Raw genomic sequence first — 17,877 nt, 5'->3', positions numbered from 1 at the left:
ACACAACGCCAAACAATAGACAGTCTGCACACAGTGTCTACAACGGGTATCGAGCTCCAGGTTTTAACGTATAAGCCCTCAAATTTATTGCTGGGGATACAGTTAAAATACCCACCCTAAAAAATGCATTTTTATCTATTAAGGTTATCTACTCGAAATAGAAACTACATTTTAGTAAGAATATTTGCAGGCCGAGAGTGAACTAGTGGTTAGCGTACCCAGACTGTGAAATCAAGGATGCATGGTTTGCGTCCCATCGCCGCCAAATTGTGCTGGTTTCGTGGGTACGCCTTAAGAATGGGAATCAACTGTAACTATTTAGTTAAAGAAATGTAGCCCATAAGTTATCGATGAATGCTGTTGACTAGTTGCCTCCCCTCTAGTCAGTTTGTTCAACATTAGGGATGGCTACGAACTAATGGTCCTTGTGTATCCTTGTACGAAAATTCTAAAAGAAAATAAACAGGAATGTTTAACTTGAAAAGGAATCAGATATTCACTTTAAGAAGATTTAACAATACTTTCATGATTTATAGCCTTAACATCAAATGACAATAAATTAAACGGTCTTGTTAGATATGCATCTAGATAATTTATTTATTTTTTTTCGGAAAAGCCAACCCTATATAGTATTAGTCTTTCGTGAAGATGTATACCCTAAAACGTGTACATTTTATTAGGAGATTTGTTATAATAAACAAATGCCAAGAATTTTTTTAACTAAAAGTTTATATTTTAACCTTATTACAATGTCCACCTAGAACAATAAAAATCGTTTTTAAGTTGCTTGCTTTAAACAGTAGGCCACGTTAAGTTATTCTTCATTCGACTTTAATTCCATCTAGATTTAAGGTCGGGCACTCGGGTATTTTTACACTCTGGTGACTGGCTCTGACGGTAACCCTACAGCGCTAGCATGTTGGGTGACGGGAATGTTTTGTCATATTAAAATGTTTATTTTCCCCCTAAAATAAATTACTTTTCTGATCAGGTTACTGATCCCTATATATGAAAAATCAATTTAACTTAGCACTGTCTACCCTATAGTCAAACAACCGGTTTAAACTTTGACAACATTTATCATTTTACCATGGACTCAACTCCAAGGAGAAGAGTGTAAATAAAACACATGCATGTTAAACAAAAAAAAAAACAATAAAAGACAAAACTGTAATCAAAGTGTTTTCGAAAGCTGGACATTTCTTCATTAGGGTCAAACTGTTCTTAAAAGATGCTTACCTTCATCAAACACTTTTCTCCGGCAATTTTTTTACTCAAACATTTTCAAAGTTTTTAAGAATTGTTCGGATTTCGTATTCTTCTTCAAATTGAGTACTGAAATCTGAAGACATATATCTATACCATTTCGTTCTTTTAGCGTGTATAAAAGGAAATATTTTCCACGATAGCTAAGCGGTAGGCTCGAGGGCTTTTAAAACTAGAATTCCAGATTCGCTCCCCGTGATGGACACAGTACAGATAGCCCATTAAGCCGATTTCGATAAAACAAATGAAAATATTATATTATACAATCCTTTCTGAATTATCAGAAAAAGCAAGATACCATTTTTTATTGTTCACAAAATTGCACAACGATGGAGACGGGGATGAACTTATATAAAACTTTATGCTAGTACTCAGCATACGTAAAGCGCAAGCGAGTGAGTACCGCACACGCACGCCATCCGATATCCCATAATAATAGCGCCACCTGTAAAAATGGCACCGGTGACAATGTGAAAAAAAGGGGGAGGGAACATGACATTCAAAATAGCACTAGTAATACTGGTTCCAGTAATAATGGCAATATCAGCAATATTAAAGAGCGATATATATTTTTTATACTATTACTTAAAATCAATAGCATCCAGTTTGTCTGTAGTCTCTCTCTCTCTTGAGAAGAAATGGCGTGTCTAACATGCTACGTTTCCTATCGGTGCTATTTCTTCTTCGATTCAACGTCACAACCCCGTCTCTGACTTTTTAAAAGAAGTTTTATAAATTAATAACATAGTAAGTATTATAAAAAAAAGACGTACAATATATATCGACACTCAATTCTGCATTTAAAATAACGTTGGCAGTACTGTGCATACCGGGTAAACTTTTATCTTGACTGGAAGTGTGTGAATTGATGATTCGTATCTTGCACGAATGGAAAAGCAGTATTCTGTTTTAATTCACATTTGTCACTGTTTGTAATTCTAGAACAAAAGACTCGTCCTAGAGATACAGATCAATGAGACGATTCTTTCAAACACCTTCAAATTATAGTAGAACGACTTTCTTAGTCTGAGTTATTTCATTTGTTAATGGTATATTCTCTTTTTTTCTCTATTTTTTGTTATTTATTAAGGATTTCCCTGTTATGCCTTAAGCACGAGAAAACAAAGCTATTTCTGATGTCTGTTTTTAGACAGCGGCCATTAGCAGTCGCAGCACTTTGGGTGCATTACAGTTACATCTGGTGCGTAACGCAAAAACACTTTAGAATTATCCTTTCATCTAGTGCTTCCTAACGAGTTTGAACTGTTGGCTCCTGACACAGCTTTATAAATTACATGAGATAGATATATAGTGGTGGCAGTATTTATTTGTTGGCTCACAATATTGGCTTGAAACCATACCAGATACTCCAACAACGTGTTAAACAACGACATTTTCATCAAGAAGAACAAAATATCTTGTTTTATTTTGTTAAGACTTTAACCTAATTATACAGAGCTATTAATTAGTGGCTTTGGATGAACGTCAGCCAGCTGTTAGTGTTAAAAGCAACAAAAGTTCCAAAAGGGAAACGTGATCTTCAAATATACTTAATCAATTCATGCACGACACTGTTTGTTGGTTGGTTGCTAAACACAAAGTTACACAATAGGTTATCTGTGCTCTGTCCACCGCGGATATCGATCTCCGAATTTTAGCGTTATAAGCCCTCAGATTAACCGCTGAGGGGAGGGGGCTGTAGCATCGTGTAATTCGCAATTCAGAAACGTGGTTTATGTATATAATATTAATCCAAAGGTTTTGATAGGGCTCAGAACGCGACGGTTTATTAAACGTTTTTTGTTTTTTCTAAAATATTTATACACTATATTTTGTATTATTGGCAAGGCTGATAAGGCTATCTATCGCCGTCCCTAATTTTGAGCTATTGATCAAAGTCAACTACACTACCATCCACGCTAGAGGGTTGACTGTTAGTCTTATAAACGCACCTAAAGTTTGGAGTATTTATCGCACAGATTCGAGCCCAGATCACCAGCTACGAAATTCAGAGTTCTACAGTTCTACCACAGGGCCAATCCGCGCCCAACTGATTATGCACGAAGTTATTGTAAATAATTCCACTTATTACTACAGGGATTCCTTATATATTTTCAGTCGTATATTATATATAAAATCAGTCCTTATCAGGTCTTTATACTGAATGTTCTGAAAGGGCAAAAAAAAATAAAAAATACTCATGACGTAACAGGTAACCAATAATTTGAGAGCTAACCCTAAATATAATCAAACTTAACTGCCAGAAAATGATCTTTGTATACTAGATACAGTAATTATTAAAGGCGAGACACAATAATTTGTACGTAACAAAACTCTATCTAGAATAAAAAACAACTACATTATCTGCGAGAAAAACCCGATACCCTGAAAAAGATAAGTTTATTTGAAGCACCTAAACTTATTATATAGTCTCAAGGATACGTATTTCACACCAAAAACAAACACTTGGTCCCAAAGTAACATTGACATGCAACTACTTTATATCAGGGATTGACAACTTATACACCTCAAGTATGGCTATCTAATCAGTAAGAAAAGTTTGTCACAGAGATTGTTTGTTTGAAAGTTAAGTACAAAGCTATACAATGGTCTATCTGTACTCTGCCAACCACGGGTATCGAAACCCGATATCTAGCATTGTCAGTTCGCAGACATACCACTGTACCACTGGGGTGGGGGCAATCACAGAGATAACAAGTACAAGTATCAAAAGCATGACTACTTTGTTGTGGTAGCAAGAGAAATTACGAGTGTCTGATAGTCAAAAAAGGAATTGTTAGAACAAGTATCACAAATAGTTTAAGTAGATTCTACGACAATCACTTTTCCAACTACATAAAATCTAAACATTTTCACACAATACTAAAACTGTTGTTGGTTGTTGTCTTTTCTTAGCACAAAGCTACAAAATGAGATATCAGCGCTCTGTATACTGCAGAGAATCGAACCCTAGATTTTAGCGTTGTAAGCCGCGATAACAAATTAGAGGGAATTTTCTAAAGACCATTCGTGTTTTTAAATACTAATATAACGTCTTGCGATATGTAGCTTTTTGTTAAATGCAATATTTTAAAGGTAAATAATTATACAAATAAAGGCCTGAAAGTCGTGTACTTTTAGGAAGTAGTTGTCGCCAGGTAGGTCAATGACGCTATTAGTGATTAAGTCACATATTGCATGCACGATCTGGCTATTTGCCAATTTCCAAGCGTGTACAAAGAATATCTGGTACTGCTTTCTTGCCAGGAGGTCTTCGGTCACCTACTTTTTGGGACTTCTTTACCAAAGTGAAGTTGGAGTTTTTAATAATGTGGCTTGTGATTTATTAATGAAAAAAGTTTTATCAGATGCTAATAAACTTTTGTAGCACTTTTTTTTTTCTGTAAAGAAAGTTATGTGGTTAATGACTGGTATTTGTGAATTCTTTTAAAACTTATTGTTCATAAAGGTGATCGCGGATTGGCCCCGAGATAAAGCTCTGGATTTCGTAGCTGGCGAGCCAGGTTCGAATCCGTGAGATACTGAAGAAATATTCCCCGTACTTTCAGGTGTGGTTGTGTGATGAGAGTGTCGTCTGTTTCTTGACGTGGTCGGTAGGGGGCTGATGACTGGCTGCTTTCCTTTAGACGTTAATTCAAAGTGAGAAACGGCGGCAGATAGCTTTAGTTCATAAAGAAGATCCAAAATCGTGATTTTGCCAAGAACGTGCTCTGAGAACTGGCACTTCTAAAACATATCATTAATGAAGAGATTAGAAACTGTATATGATAGATATTGGAATGGTAGTTGCACATTGCAATAAGTATCTCTCAGAAAATATTCGTGTCATGTATTTACAGTTTTTTTCATTCGCTAACTTGTACTGACAAATGTTCACTTCTCACCACTTAGAGTAATATGTTTGCTTGGTACTTTTCCACAATTTTAATAACACATACATATATAAACATATAAAAGAATATAAATATGCATTTTATTCGTATAGTAAGCGTCCATAATAATTATTTTTGAATATAGTAATAACCATAGTGTGCATATAGTAAAAACTTACTATTTGCAGGGGTGTAACAGAAAAGTACCGTTTACTTTCACGTTTTCTAAGTCACGTGCACTAGTAGATCATTCATGAATATGTTTTATAAACGGACATCTAAAGCATTAACTTTTTCTGGAATTTAATATTATTGCCATTTTAAACTAGTCTAAATTAATTTCATGCGAACAGCGACAATTAGCCTATTATAAAGATACACAGAAGTACATGGTCAACATGGGTACATTTTGTACCCAACATTTATTTGTACTATTCACACAACATTTACAGTAAAATCTGTAGATAAAGAAACAATACGCTTGGGTCATGATTCAAACTACAAATATGGGTTCATAATATATCCATGTTGGTAACTAAAGGATAAGTAAATTCATCCAACACACGGCGCTTAGTAATATTATTATACGTGAATTCACCCAGCACGTAATTTACAAAATATTGTGTGTGTGTGTGTGATTGGGAAGGGGGGGGGGTCGCGGACATTCATATTTGTACTATGCATTGAGAGAAAGCCACTTATGACAGTACATAGCTATTAAATATCGGTATGTTAAACAGATGCATTACATTTCAATGTTATATTTAGCAATTACAATTAAAATTTCTAACTCAAAATGGTAGATTTTTTTTTCATCTCCAGTTTCTTCAACACAAAAAAGTACATTTTCCTCACTTCCATACACGTTGATTTATTGTACACATCGTGACCTGTCACTGCCTTCTGCGTGTGTATAGATTTTCTAAAAGCTCTCAATCTGAGGCATCGGGTATGCTAGTATATTTTCTCAGCGATGATGAAATTGATCAGAGGAATTTCTCAAGAAACTCGTAACACACTTTGGAGAAACGTTATATTAAAACGATTTCGGAGCCTCACCACACCGTTATAGTCCATGTCGCCACGTTCGGTCATGCTTTATCTGACGATCAACATCTTGACAATATCTCCATCGTAAGGCTATCGTGTCCAAAGCACACTACTCCTACATAATAACGTTCCATAACCCATCTAGTGTTCGAGAACTGGATTTTTCCCTGCGTCCTTTTCCGCGGCCGGAAAACCACAGACGATGTGCTTGGCGGCATGATTGCTAAATCTGCTTGTAGAGTAACATGAATACCAGTTTTCTTCTCTAGCTGTTCGAAGTACGTGAAGGTTAAACAAACATGTTGGTGAAACGATTTATGTCGCTCTTACATATGGTGTTCCTTCTTGATTATAATGCATACTGTCTCCTGGAGCACGTGGACGGCTTTTGCTACTGACCTTTGTGTTTGTTGATTCCCAACTGTCACAAAATGCTACACTTTACTTACTACAGCTGGGGTACGACTTGTTGCAGGTTTCTTTTTGCATGGTCTAGATGTCCTAAGTAGACGAACTTAGTCCTTTGTTTTTCAATGTCTTAATTGCAAACGATATTCCAGTTTTCGCAATGAAAAATATCCGATCTGAACGCAACTTTATGTTTCGAGTGTATGAATATTTTGGGCCTGAAAGGAATGTGACATACCCTTGACAAAAGTCATAAAATATCGGTAGCACCACATTACCTACCTACGTACGTATGTATGTACGTCTGTATGTGTGTGTGTGTGCGTGAGATTATTAACTGTCAATTCTCAAATTGGTTTCTGAAGTCATGCTCAAAAGAATCTTTCAAACGAAACCGATAGTTAATTTGTAAATGCTTTTATGTTAACTTGTTATAAAAAAAATACTTACATATAATCATTTATCACTCTAAAAACTGCGTGTACACGCTTATCGTTTTCATCCTGTTACATAAATCCTGCAATATAATCAACAGAATTTTTAATAAGATATAGTTGAGACTGAATCATTTAAAGCTATTGTTTCAAGATTAAGATAAATCGATTGGGCTATTTCAATGTATACCAAGGATTAGTTATACAGCTAATAATAACAACATATACGTTTACTTACTCATACATAGCTATTTAATCCAAGTTGGTTTCAGTTATTTATACGCAGACAACACAGAATCAAGACTGTGTTGGGCTCTTTATCTTACATAAACATACAACGAACGTGACCAAATGATTAATATTTTTGTGACACACTAGTACATTCTTAAGTAATCAAACCCTTTATTCGCGAGTACAAAACCAACGTGAAAACACGCAATGATAGTCATACACTTGCATTTTAAACGTCATGATCTAGCTAACAATTCAATCATAGATACACTAACAAAGTAGTCGCACACATGGAAGCAACTACTTTACTTTGAGAATGCTATCTCCGGAGAAATGGCATTTTCAACCTGAACGGAAAATACCTCATGCGTATATGGCCGTCCAGATCAGAGAACCCTAGGGTTCAGGTACAGCAGCCTAATTGTAAACTTTGGACTAGAGGGAAGCCTGACAGTCTTAAGAACTTGCCTCCACAGGGGCTTCGTCCGCTTTTGAACCGAATAACGGGAACACGAAATTCAAATACGTAACGATTTTATTTATCATCTCTGTTTTCGATAAAGGTATTCCAAGCTTAATTTTACAAGCTATTTATGATAGAAAATCTCATGAATTCAGAGAAAGAATAGCCTATGGTGTCAAATCAAATATATATATCATTATGTACTTGTTAGAAAGCGCATTCCATACTTCTAAGCCTTTACCAAACTAATGAGAATGCTAGTTACACATTACAGTGTTTTCCAACACGTATCTATTAGCAAATATCGCGTATTTAAGATTTTATCAAGTCTAAACTTCACATAATGAATGTGCTGTTTAAACCCCCTTAGAATAATATTTCTACAAGTTTTGAAACCAATCTTTATGTTCCCTTTTATGATACTCTGAAAACTATTTCAATTTTTGGCGTTAATCCTGAATAACTTCGTATTCTTAGTATACAGGGTACATAGTACTTTCATTAATAATAAAAAATGCATATGAAAAATCCAACGTTCCCCTAGAACTTTATTGGGGTGTATGTGACAAAAAGTACCCATTTATGTTTGTTTTCCGATGTTCGCGCAAAACTAATCAACAGCCATCTGCTGCTATCCATAATTTTGAACTACTGACCAGAGTGATGTCAGCTAGTCAGCAGCGCCATACCATCCATACTATGGGATTGACTATCACGCTTATAACGCATCCACAGCTTAAAGTGCAACGGATATTTTTCGGTATCACACTGGTTCGTACCTGAAGTATAGAGTTCTACTACAAGATCAACCTGCGTAAAGATCTGACAGAATAGCAGGATTTGACTATTACCATTATAACACTCACATTACCAAAGTAAGAAGCGCGATTTTTTCTTTTCACATTAGCTACATATACTAATATATGAATAATATACAAGTTTTTATATCAACTAATGACAACTTTGAAGCTTTTATTTTTAGAAGTACACATGTACCTCGTTTTTGTTTTTTTGTCTGCAAATATAATTTCATGTATACGGGCAAGTATAAACACATTTGGCTGCACATTTATATAAAAATACAGACTCAAATAGTTTCAATGTTGCTTTTGAATCACTTTCTGTTATAGTTTAATTAAATCGCCTTATAACTCCGATTAAATAAACAAAGGAGAGACATTTTGCTGTAATAAATACACTAGAAGTTTCATATATCTGTCAGATTCGTAACCGATACTTCATACATGGAACTCCTAATGGTTCTAGTTTCATATATCTGTCAGATTCGTAACCGATACTTCATACATGGAACTCCTAATGGTTCTAGTTTCATATATCTGTCAGATTCGTAACCGATACTTCATACATGGAACTCCTAATGGTTCTAGTTTCATATATCTGTCAGATTCGTAACCGATACTTCATACATGGAACTCCTAATGGTTCTGTTTATACGAACTAGACCTTGTTGCCACCTTCTTCGTTTTACAGACATTACTTAGGTAATTTTAGAAAGCTAAACAATTTGATGTGAAGAACTACACCAAGAAAGCTAATAATTATTGATTCTTGTTACTAATGTTAACTTCTGGAGATGCTATGAATGTTCAAGTCTCTTTGAGTTCTGATTTTTCATTAACTTATATTTTATCCAACACTTTGTTATATTACACTTGACTGAAGGTGGAATATTTGGAACATACGATCTTTTCGAGGAGCCAACGGAGAAGAAAAACAGCTCTTTTCAACACGGAAGTGAATAGATTCCGAGCATGCCTATTGTATCAAGACAACTTCTCGTGTGAAACGCGTCTATATTGGATGAAATGTGAAGCTCGTTGTTTAAATTAAACGATATTATTCCAAGGGTATACACTTTATAAACCAAAATAGTGCCGAAATTTGTTCATCCCGTTTTCAAGAACGCATGAACATGAATAGAAAGGTACCGTGTCTACCACCTATATTCTGACGTACAAGCTGAAATGTTCCAAATCCAGCCATTTCCGGTAAATATGAATTCTTTAAACTAAGTTTTTGAAACTCGAGCCCTATTTTACCGGCACAATCAACACAACAACGAGACCTCGTGCATGCAGAGGCTCAGTATCTTGCACTAAATACAGTTTTGAAGCTTGTTACTATAAAAGTTAGGTTTACCTTTCAAAATTAACCATAACACTAAAAATACCTCAATTTTTTTCTCCTCCCATGCCGATTTTTTTTTCCAATTGTAAATTACTAAAACAGGCTACATATAAGTCAAAGCACGGTAAATGTATTAAGTTTATTAATTGACTATAATCAACACAGTGAAGAGATGTTTCAAAAAATATAACTCTTATCTTTTCACCTCTAGTAGATTAAGCATTAGTTTGGACAGGTTTCAATGATATATACTACAATAAATACAAATCTTACACTTCAAATTGCATAGTTTTGCTAAGGAGTACACTGTGAAAACACAAGAAACGAAATTAAAATTGCCGAGATTGCTTGCTCTAGTCAGCATTTACCCGGCAAGCAGAATCTTACACGGAATCCTAAGCTCATATTTCCGGTAAATTTTGAAAGTGTTCCTGTGCTGTTTGTAAGCAGCATGGTAGACTTCTTACATTTATTTTCCAATCGTACTAGTGTAGCATTCTTAATGTTTATTATTTTATCATTATTAATATATTGTTATCTTCCTTATAAATAACCCATTTAGATACGGCTAAAAAGTCCTGGCAACTCAGAAATTTTGAGATACAAGAGGAAGTCTGAAAAAGCACATATTTGGCAGCAGGTGAAAAATTCTGCCAACACTCCACGGAACTTGCTACCGGTTCGTTTTGGAACTCTAAGTGGAATAAAGTTTTCTTCTTGTTTGATTTTTTGAGTCTGTATCGACTTACGCTATTTATTTGTGCATTTCTTGCCAACTCAATTTAAATAGTACATAAAGAGGAAACGCTAACTAGTACTAAACTTGATACTCCACATACTATGAAGCTATAACCAGGCAAAGTTCTTCCACATAATCGTTAATAGGTTTCGAAACTGAGTACCTTAGTTAAAAAATGTATTATATTGAAAAAGTGTGTGTAAGATGATCAAGGAGCCTCTTAAAGAGCTTTCACGATAATTAATAAATTGACAGTTGCGTCTCACGTCGAACATTTCGGGAAATAAAAGAACAAACGCAGAATATTTAATTAGATATGTTAATAAATTGAATCTTATATCAAACTACATAACAAACTATCACCCTTAAACTCATAACAAACTATCACCCTCAAACTACATAACAAACTATCACCCTCAAACTACATAACAAACTATCGACTTGTAGCATTTGTAGATTTCTCTAAATTATTCTGTTTAAGTTAACTTGAAGTGTAGGATTTTTTATTATAATCACATAATTCAGCCCGAAATCCTTAAAAACTCCAACTTGGACTCAGCATAACAAACAAAATCAAAGCTACGAATCTGAGATTAAAGAAATTTCGATACTATGCCACAAAAAATACAAAACCGATAACCGAACATATAAGATTACATAAAATGAGACTAAACAATTCAAACTTTATAGGATAAAAACATAATTATATAGGAATAAGAAGTAAACTAACAACTGTTTGTGTCATCAATTTTAGCGTAGTATTCGTGGCTATTTATTCGACTCCTAACAAATATGTAAACCGTTATTTTTATCATACTTTCCATTACAAATTACTTATAGAATACTCAACATTACAATCGTAGTTTCATTAAGAAATAATAAAAAATGTATTATGTAGTTACCTATAGGAGCCATCTCTACAGTTGTATTGATAAAAAATAATGTTTAGAACGTAAATTTTTGCTACTATTATCTTAGAAATGATTTTTGTGTTGATGTAAAAAGATTTTATTACTTGTTTTGCAAAACTGAATTTTGTACCGATTATACGGATATGCCTTTCATACACGATTCGAATATGGCATCCCCAATCATATTCGAACTTAAGCTCACCCCAGATATTACGCGTGGGTTATCCATTTCCATCGTAAAACGTAGCACGTGTGACTATTTTTATAATGATGCTATTAACAAATATTGTTGTGCTGACAAAACGAAACAAAAACTGTTTCTTCATTACGACCAGTTCACTAAATAGTAGAACTAGTATATAAACATTAGATGTCAACCTCATTGGACCGACATTTCTCTAAACTGCAGTTCTCAGTTATAGTAGTGGTGCAAACGTGTATGTTTCATATTACAACTCAACCCACTGAGAGATGCAAGAAATTCCGAGTGTGAATAGCCTTGACTTATTTCACACGTATATCTTGCTTTCTGAAAAAAGTTCAAGTCATAGCCACAAAAAGGGATCCACTATAACTTGCTTAGTTTAGTCTTAAGTAAAATGAAAACAACATATTACCTCAACCGAACTATAGTGACGATGAACAAGAACTTAAATCATTAGTGTATTCATAGACATTGAAGTCCATTTAATTTGCTGAATAACTCCAGGCAGCGAGATATAATTATAATAATCAAAAAACAACTTACGTTAGCTGCGTTATTATGTACTAAGTAAATCAAATTTCAGATTGAAATAAAGATCAAAACTGAGCCAGCCTACTGAACCAGGCCACTCATAGAAGAAAAAGAAGTCCAACCTGTTACGTACGCTAAACTGTACGAGTAAAATCATAAGGACAGAATTACAGGAACCTAGTGGATTAGTAAAGTCGTAAGGACAGAATTACAAGAACCTGGTGGATTAGTAAAGACGTAAGGGCAGAATTACAAGAACCTGGTGGATTAGAAAAGTCGTAAGGACAGAATTACAGGAACCTGGTGGGTTAGAAAAGTCGTAAGGACAGAATTACAGGAACCTGGTGGATTAGAAAAGTCGTAAGGACAGAATTACAGGAACCTGGTGGGTTAGAAAAGTCGTAAGGACAGAATTACAGGAACCTGGTGGGTTAGAAAAGTCGTAAGGACAGAATTACAAGAACCTGGTGGATTAGAAAAGTCTTAAAAGACTTAAAAGAGCCTAGTGAATCAGGTAAGCGATAAAACTAAAAACAGACAGTCATCTTGTCACACACACATATTTTCATTACATTTGCAAACAGAGACTAATAGTATTTTATCAGTTAAGCATAATTTTTTTATTTAAATTTTCAAGTCAGCGATATGTATCTAACTTAAAAAAGCTACTTGTTTGTCGTTTATTCAATACAAAGACATCAATAACCAATGATTTATCCAGCTTCCTTGCATTGATACTTAGAATATCAATACTTCACTCTTTTGATTATATCCAAAATGTAATAAACGTCCTTTGAAAATAACCTTGAGTTATATTAAGTGATTGCACAACAACACGACATGTTAGCGCCATTTTTTTTTCTTTCTAAAACTATAAAATTCATGTTTTGAAATAAAACTTTTCTAATAAGAATATTTATTTTAAGCATATCGATCTCGGGGAAAATTTGTAAGAAATAATGGAAAACAGAAATTAAGACGTACAGCAGAAATGACAAAATATTCGTATTTTGGTCTCTTACAAATCAATATTCTTGACATGTACTTGCTATAATCTAAACGAAAGCAACCTTAACCGTCTATAAGAGCTCGAGTTTACCAAACAATCACTAACCGTTGCATCTTTGTGAGTTTACGTAACATAATGTTCCCCCAGCTGTCAGCCCAAAATTCAAATAGAATTTTGACAAGCTGCCTCGCCAACGTTTCAAATCGTTGTAAATATCTCAGTCATAACTACTTGCAGCTGTTTTACCTTCACACTTATTTATGATAACCATTCATTAATAGGCAAGGGTTCGAAATGTTCTTTCACTGCTTAATTAATGTTTTCTTTTAATGTTTGCATTTGTGGTGGTGGTGGGGAGGGATTGAAGTGGTTGGATATAAGTAGGAATGAGAAGATTTGTTTGTTGTTAAACACAAAGCCACGCATTGGGCTATCTGACACTTCACACCGCGGGTATCGAAATTCAATTTTTAGCGTTATAAGCCTTCTAACTGACTGTTGATACACGTTGGGGCGGAGTGAAGGGATATCGCATACTTATGCAGAAACAAAGTTCGAACTCTGCATACTAAAAGAGCATACAAAACCTGATAATTTTAAACTCAGAAGTCGACGACCGAACTTTAGTTTTCGAAATATACCTAAAAGTGGCGATGCGAACCTTTCTCCCGTCATAATACTTATTGGAATTAGAATAGTGTTCGTATTAATGTTGGCTGAACGCGGCCCAGTAGTTAGCATGCTGGACTGTGGATCCAAGGTTTAATCTCCATTACTGAAGAAAAACAAAAAGCGCTCCGAACTTTAGGGCCACCGGTTCTTTATAAGAGTGACAGTCAAACCCCATTATTCAATTAGAGTAACCCAAGAGTTTGCGTTGGATGATTTTGACTAACTAACTACCTCCCTCTAGTTTACTACTTCTAACTTAGAGACGACTAGCGCAGATAGCCCTTGTGTAGCTTTGCGCAAAACTAAATAAACAAACAAGTTAATTAACATAAAAAGTTATAGTTTTACAATTCATTTTTAATAATAAGTGTTATTTATATTTATGTCTTTGATTTTAAAAAAATAGTTACTTGAAGCAACACTAAGGACAGAAAAGGATCCTCGTGCAAAACATACATGCTTTGTAAGAAAGGACCGACTTACTTGTGCCATTTACGTTGCGTGACATCATTCTATTTCCCAGGTACCCAGTGGGTACAAGAGGGGGTGGGGGCGGCCCTGTGGGGCCTGGTCCTGGACCAGTAGTGGCTGTGGTGTCGGATGTGGATGGCACAGCACAATGATTCATCAACTCACGAACTTGCTCCATCGGCGGTGTAGCACAGAAGGGCTGCAAGGTGCCCACAAAAAAAGGAAAGAACGCCAGAGTCAGGCACTTGTTTAGGCACTCAAGCAAGGAATAAAAAATAAAACTTCATGAACAAATACAAGAAGGGCTGCGAGATTTTCCGAGAATCTAGAAATTATGAGATTATCTCTAGTGGTTAATAAAATATTTCCAGTAAAAGAAAGGAAAAAGTAGGGAAGTATATTGTAACATGCTACTATCATTGTCAGCAAAACCCATTCACACGTGTGTAAAGTAAAAATAGCCGTTTAATTAACAGCTGGCTTACAGGCCTTGTTTTACTTCATACAAAAGCTAAGACTATCCCATCACTCAGTCTTCCCGTTTACAAACCTGCGACAATTCAAATGCACCATCGTTTGCTATCAGTTCAATGTGTCAGCGAACAAAAGGTTTGCGAAACAAATCTGACTTCTAGATGAAGTTTTTTTTCCGTGTCGATATTTTTTTTTTTACATAAACTCAGAACCACAAGTTTAGTTATGTTCCGCTTGATTCAAAAATGCCCCTGATCTTGGTGCGAACAGAAGCTGTATTTATCTGTCCTTAGATCAAAGAACAGTCAGCGTACGGTGAGTAGAAGAGAAAGACTGACTAAAAGTGCGAGCAAGGCTTGGAGAGGTTGTGGAACGTACTACGGGTTGCGGATCCGTCTTTTGACTGGCTGATTCGCAAGTGGCTAGTAAACTACTCTTCACTCTCGAGATGCTACATACATACATGCATGTATCAATAACACATGTATTCTGTGGTATTCATCACAGGTGGGTGAAGACTATAAAATGAGCTCTATATTGCGCTCGTATGAAAGATTCTTAATAGCCGAAAACTAACGAACAACAATAAATAAAACTTAGCAATATTAACAATCTATTACCTCTCAAATAACAATGGAAACAAGGATGTTTAAAATCGAAAATCTGAATTTAACAAAAATGAAATATACATGTAAAAAACAAAAATTCACAAAACTGAAGTTAAAATTGGAAACGAAACATGCAAATTAAGCACTTCTATATATTTTAATTTTATTAAGCAAACACGAAACAACGAAAAATTGGCATAAATATGCAAGATTACTCTTTTGACATACTGTCTTCCATTAGGTGATATATTCGTAAACATCGCATAACAAAAATTATTATCTGTAAATAAAAGAGCTCTTACATGCTATACTCAGGACGCAAAAAGGAAAAATAAAACAGTAGAAATCGACCCTCAATGTAAAGTTAACAGATAACCCTAAAACTTGTACACACATGGTTCATTGATCGTTTCTGAAATTCGCCCAAAGCTACACAAGGGCTACCTGCGCTAGCTACCTCCGGATTTGAACTGGTACTCTTGGGGTACTGTAATCGAACAGGAGGTTGTAATTGTCACTCTTATAACACAATCACAAAATTGTGGAGTCCTCTTTCTTTTTCTATTTATCTGTGGCAATGGGATAAAAACAATAAATTCTCGGTTTCACAGTATGGCATGTTAATTACTGGGGTCACACCCAACCCTGTTATACAAATTAACCCATAAAATAAACTGCCTTCATCCAAAGCTATCAATCTAGACAGATTTGTTCCGTAAATTTCTTTTATCACCTCACTAATAATAAGAGCCAAATTCGGGATGGTTAATAGCTTTCCTATGACATTACTAAGAAGCAAATAGCAAAACAAAACGTCTGTGAGTCAACCACTTTCAGGGTTAACGACTACAAAACTTTTGAAGATTATTATACATGAATTACAGTTTGCAAATTCCGTAACGAAATGTCAAGGTTTTTTTTGTTTCTGGCTATTGCAAGAAAAAAATGAATTTCTCATGAGATGTACGCAGATTAAATAAACATCATGTGTTTACAACAACAATATTATTAGGATTATTTAAAATTACGTTTTGTTTCAGTCAAAAATGAGAGAATCATGCAGAACATCAATAAAGATTATGTAAGGAGTCTGGGGCTAGGGAGTTTTTTTTTTTTTATTCATCATCATTACTATTACCAATATATATATATATATATATATATATATAGGGCATATTTATTACACGACTTTATACGTTATGCAAAGGTTCTCTTTTACTAGTGCCTCTTAAATTAATTAAAAAATAAATAAATAATTTTACAAAAGATAGCTCCCTCTAGAACAAAATTACTTTTAACTTTGCTAGATTAAATAACACATTTTACAAGAATACAGTGACTTAATATTTGTATATTCTTTTTTTAAAAAAGCAAAAATCATTATTTAAATTTTAAAATACTTTGTTAAGAATCATATGTTTACTTAATTCTCTAGTATAATCAAGTCAAGCCCATCCTACGCCTAGAAGACGCGTAAAAGCCGATGGTGAAATCCGGTTCTCACAAGCGGCGAAACAAATTTGAATTTGGGGATGCTCCAACAATTGGAGCACTTTATTTACCATGTTAAATGTGACCAATAAATTGATAATTGAAACAACTTTTTACCGGTCTAAATTAGAAGGCACATGCACCAGTACACCCCCCCCTCCCGGTTTCTACGTCTATGCCGGTTCCATCTGGAGGGAATGCCAACCCATCACAAGTTAACCCCAGCTAACCGGTGGTACCATAACTTTGAAGTAATGGGGTAGAGGAAAGATAGATATTCAACACTGCCCACCTTCAAATCATGGGCTGTTCTAATCGAATAAAGTGATTTGACTATCACTTTTAACATAACAAAAAAACAACAACAGCCAATTAATACATTTCATAAACCAACAAAAATATTATATTCAATAATTTATGTTGGTGATTTACTCTACCTTTTCACATCTGATTAGTGTTAAAGTTTTTTAAATGATTTGTTTATTTGTTTGAAGTTAAGCACAAAGCTAAACAATGAACTGTCTGTGCTCTGCCCACACTGTCAACACCGAGAGGTGCAAAATCGGGAGACTTTTGTGGAGGCACTGCAACAGCGAGTAGCGTCCCCCCCGGGGGGGGGGGCCATGCTCCACCAGAAAATTTAGAGAAAAAAAAAGGGGTTACTTTTGTGCATCCTTGGGCACTTCAGACATTTATTTACACTTATAAGATTGAAATGATGTTTTATTTCTTTTTTTTTTTTTTTCATTTACAGTAGCCATATATACTAAGAGAATCACAGTCATCTGCTAATATTGTTCAACACTTTTATTGTGAGAATTCAAAAATAGAAAAAATACACATATCCTGATTTTTTGATTTTTTTTTTTTTTT

The 17,877-nt window shown here is 34.7% G+C and overlaps 1 protein-coding gene across 12 annotated transcripts in view; it reads right to left on the bottom strand.

Moving 5' to 3' along the window:
- Positions 1-17,877, bottom strand: part of LOC106459206 (NGFI-A-binding protein 1-like) — a 182,549-nt gene that overhangs the window by 149,029 nt on the left and 15,643 nt on the right. For 7 of the 12 annotated variants that reach the window (XM_022385642.1, XM_013918808.2, XM_022385648.1 and 4 more), the window contains one exon: positions 14,444-14,630. The exons of 2 other annotated variants lie outside the window; for them this stretch is intronic. In XM_022385642.1, the coding sequence (XP_022241350.1) occupies positions 14,444-14,630 (187 nt within the window). Of the gene's footprint in view, positions 1-1,851; positions 1,980-7,067; positions 7,132-14,443; positions 14,631-17,877 lie in introns of those variants that run through there. 3 more of the 12 variants (XM_022385649.1, XM_022385652.1, XM_022385651.1) reach the window with 3 other exon arrangements.

The sequence above is a fragment of the Limulus polyphemus genome, unplaced genomic scaffold (assembly GCF_000517525.1).
Source record: "Limulus polyphemus unplaced genomic scaffold, Limulus_polyphemus-2.1.2 Scaffold575, whole genome shotgun sequence".
Lineage (NCBI taxonomy): Eukaryota > Metazoa > Arthropoda > Merostomata > Xiphosura > Limulidae > Limulus > Limulus polyphemus.
The sequence above is the reverse complement of the archived record's forward strand: the minus strand, read 5'-3'. Positions and strand labels throughout refer to the sequence as shown.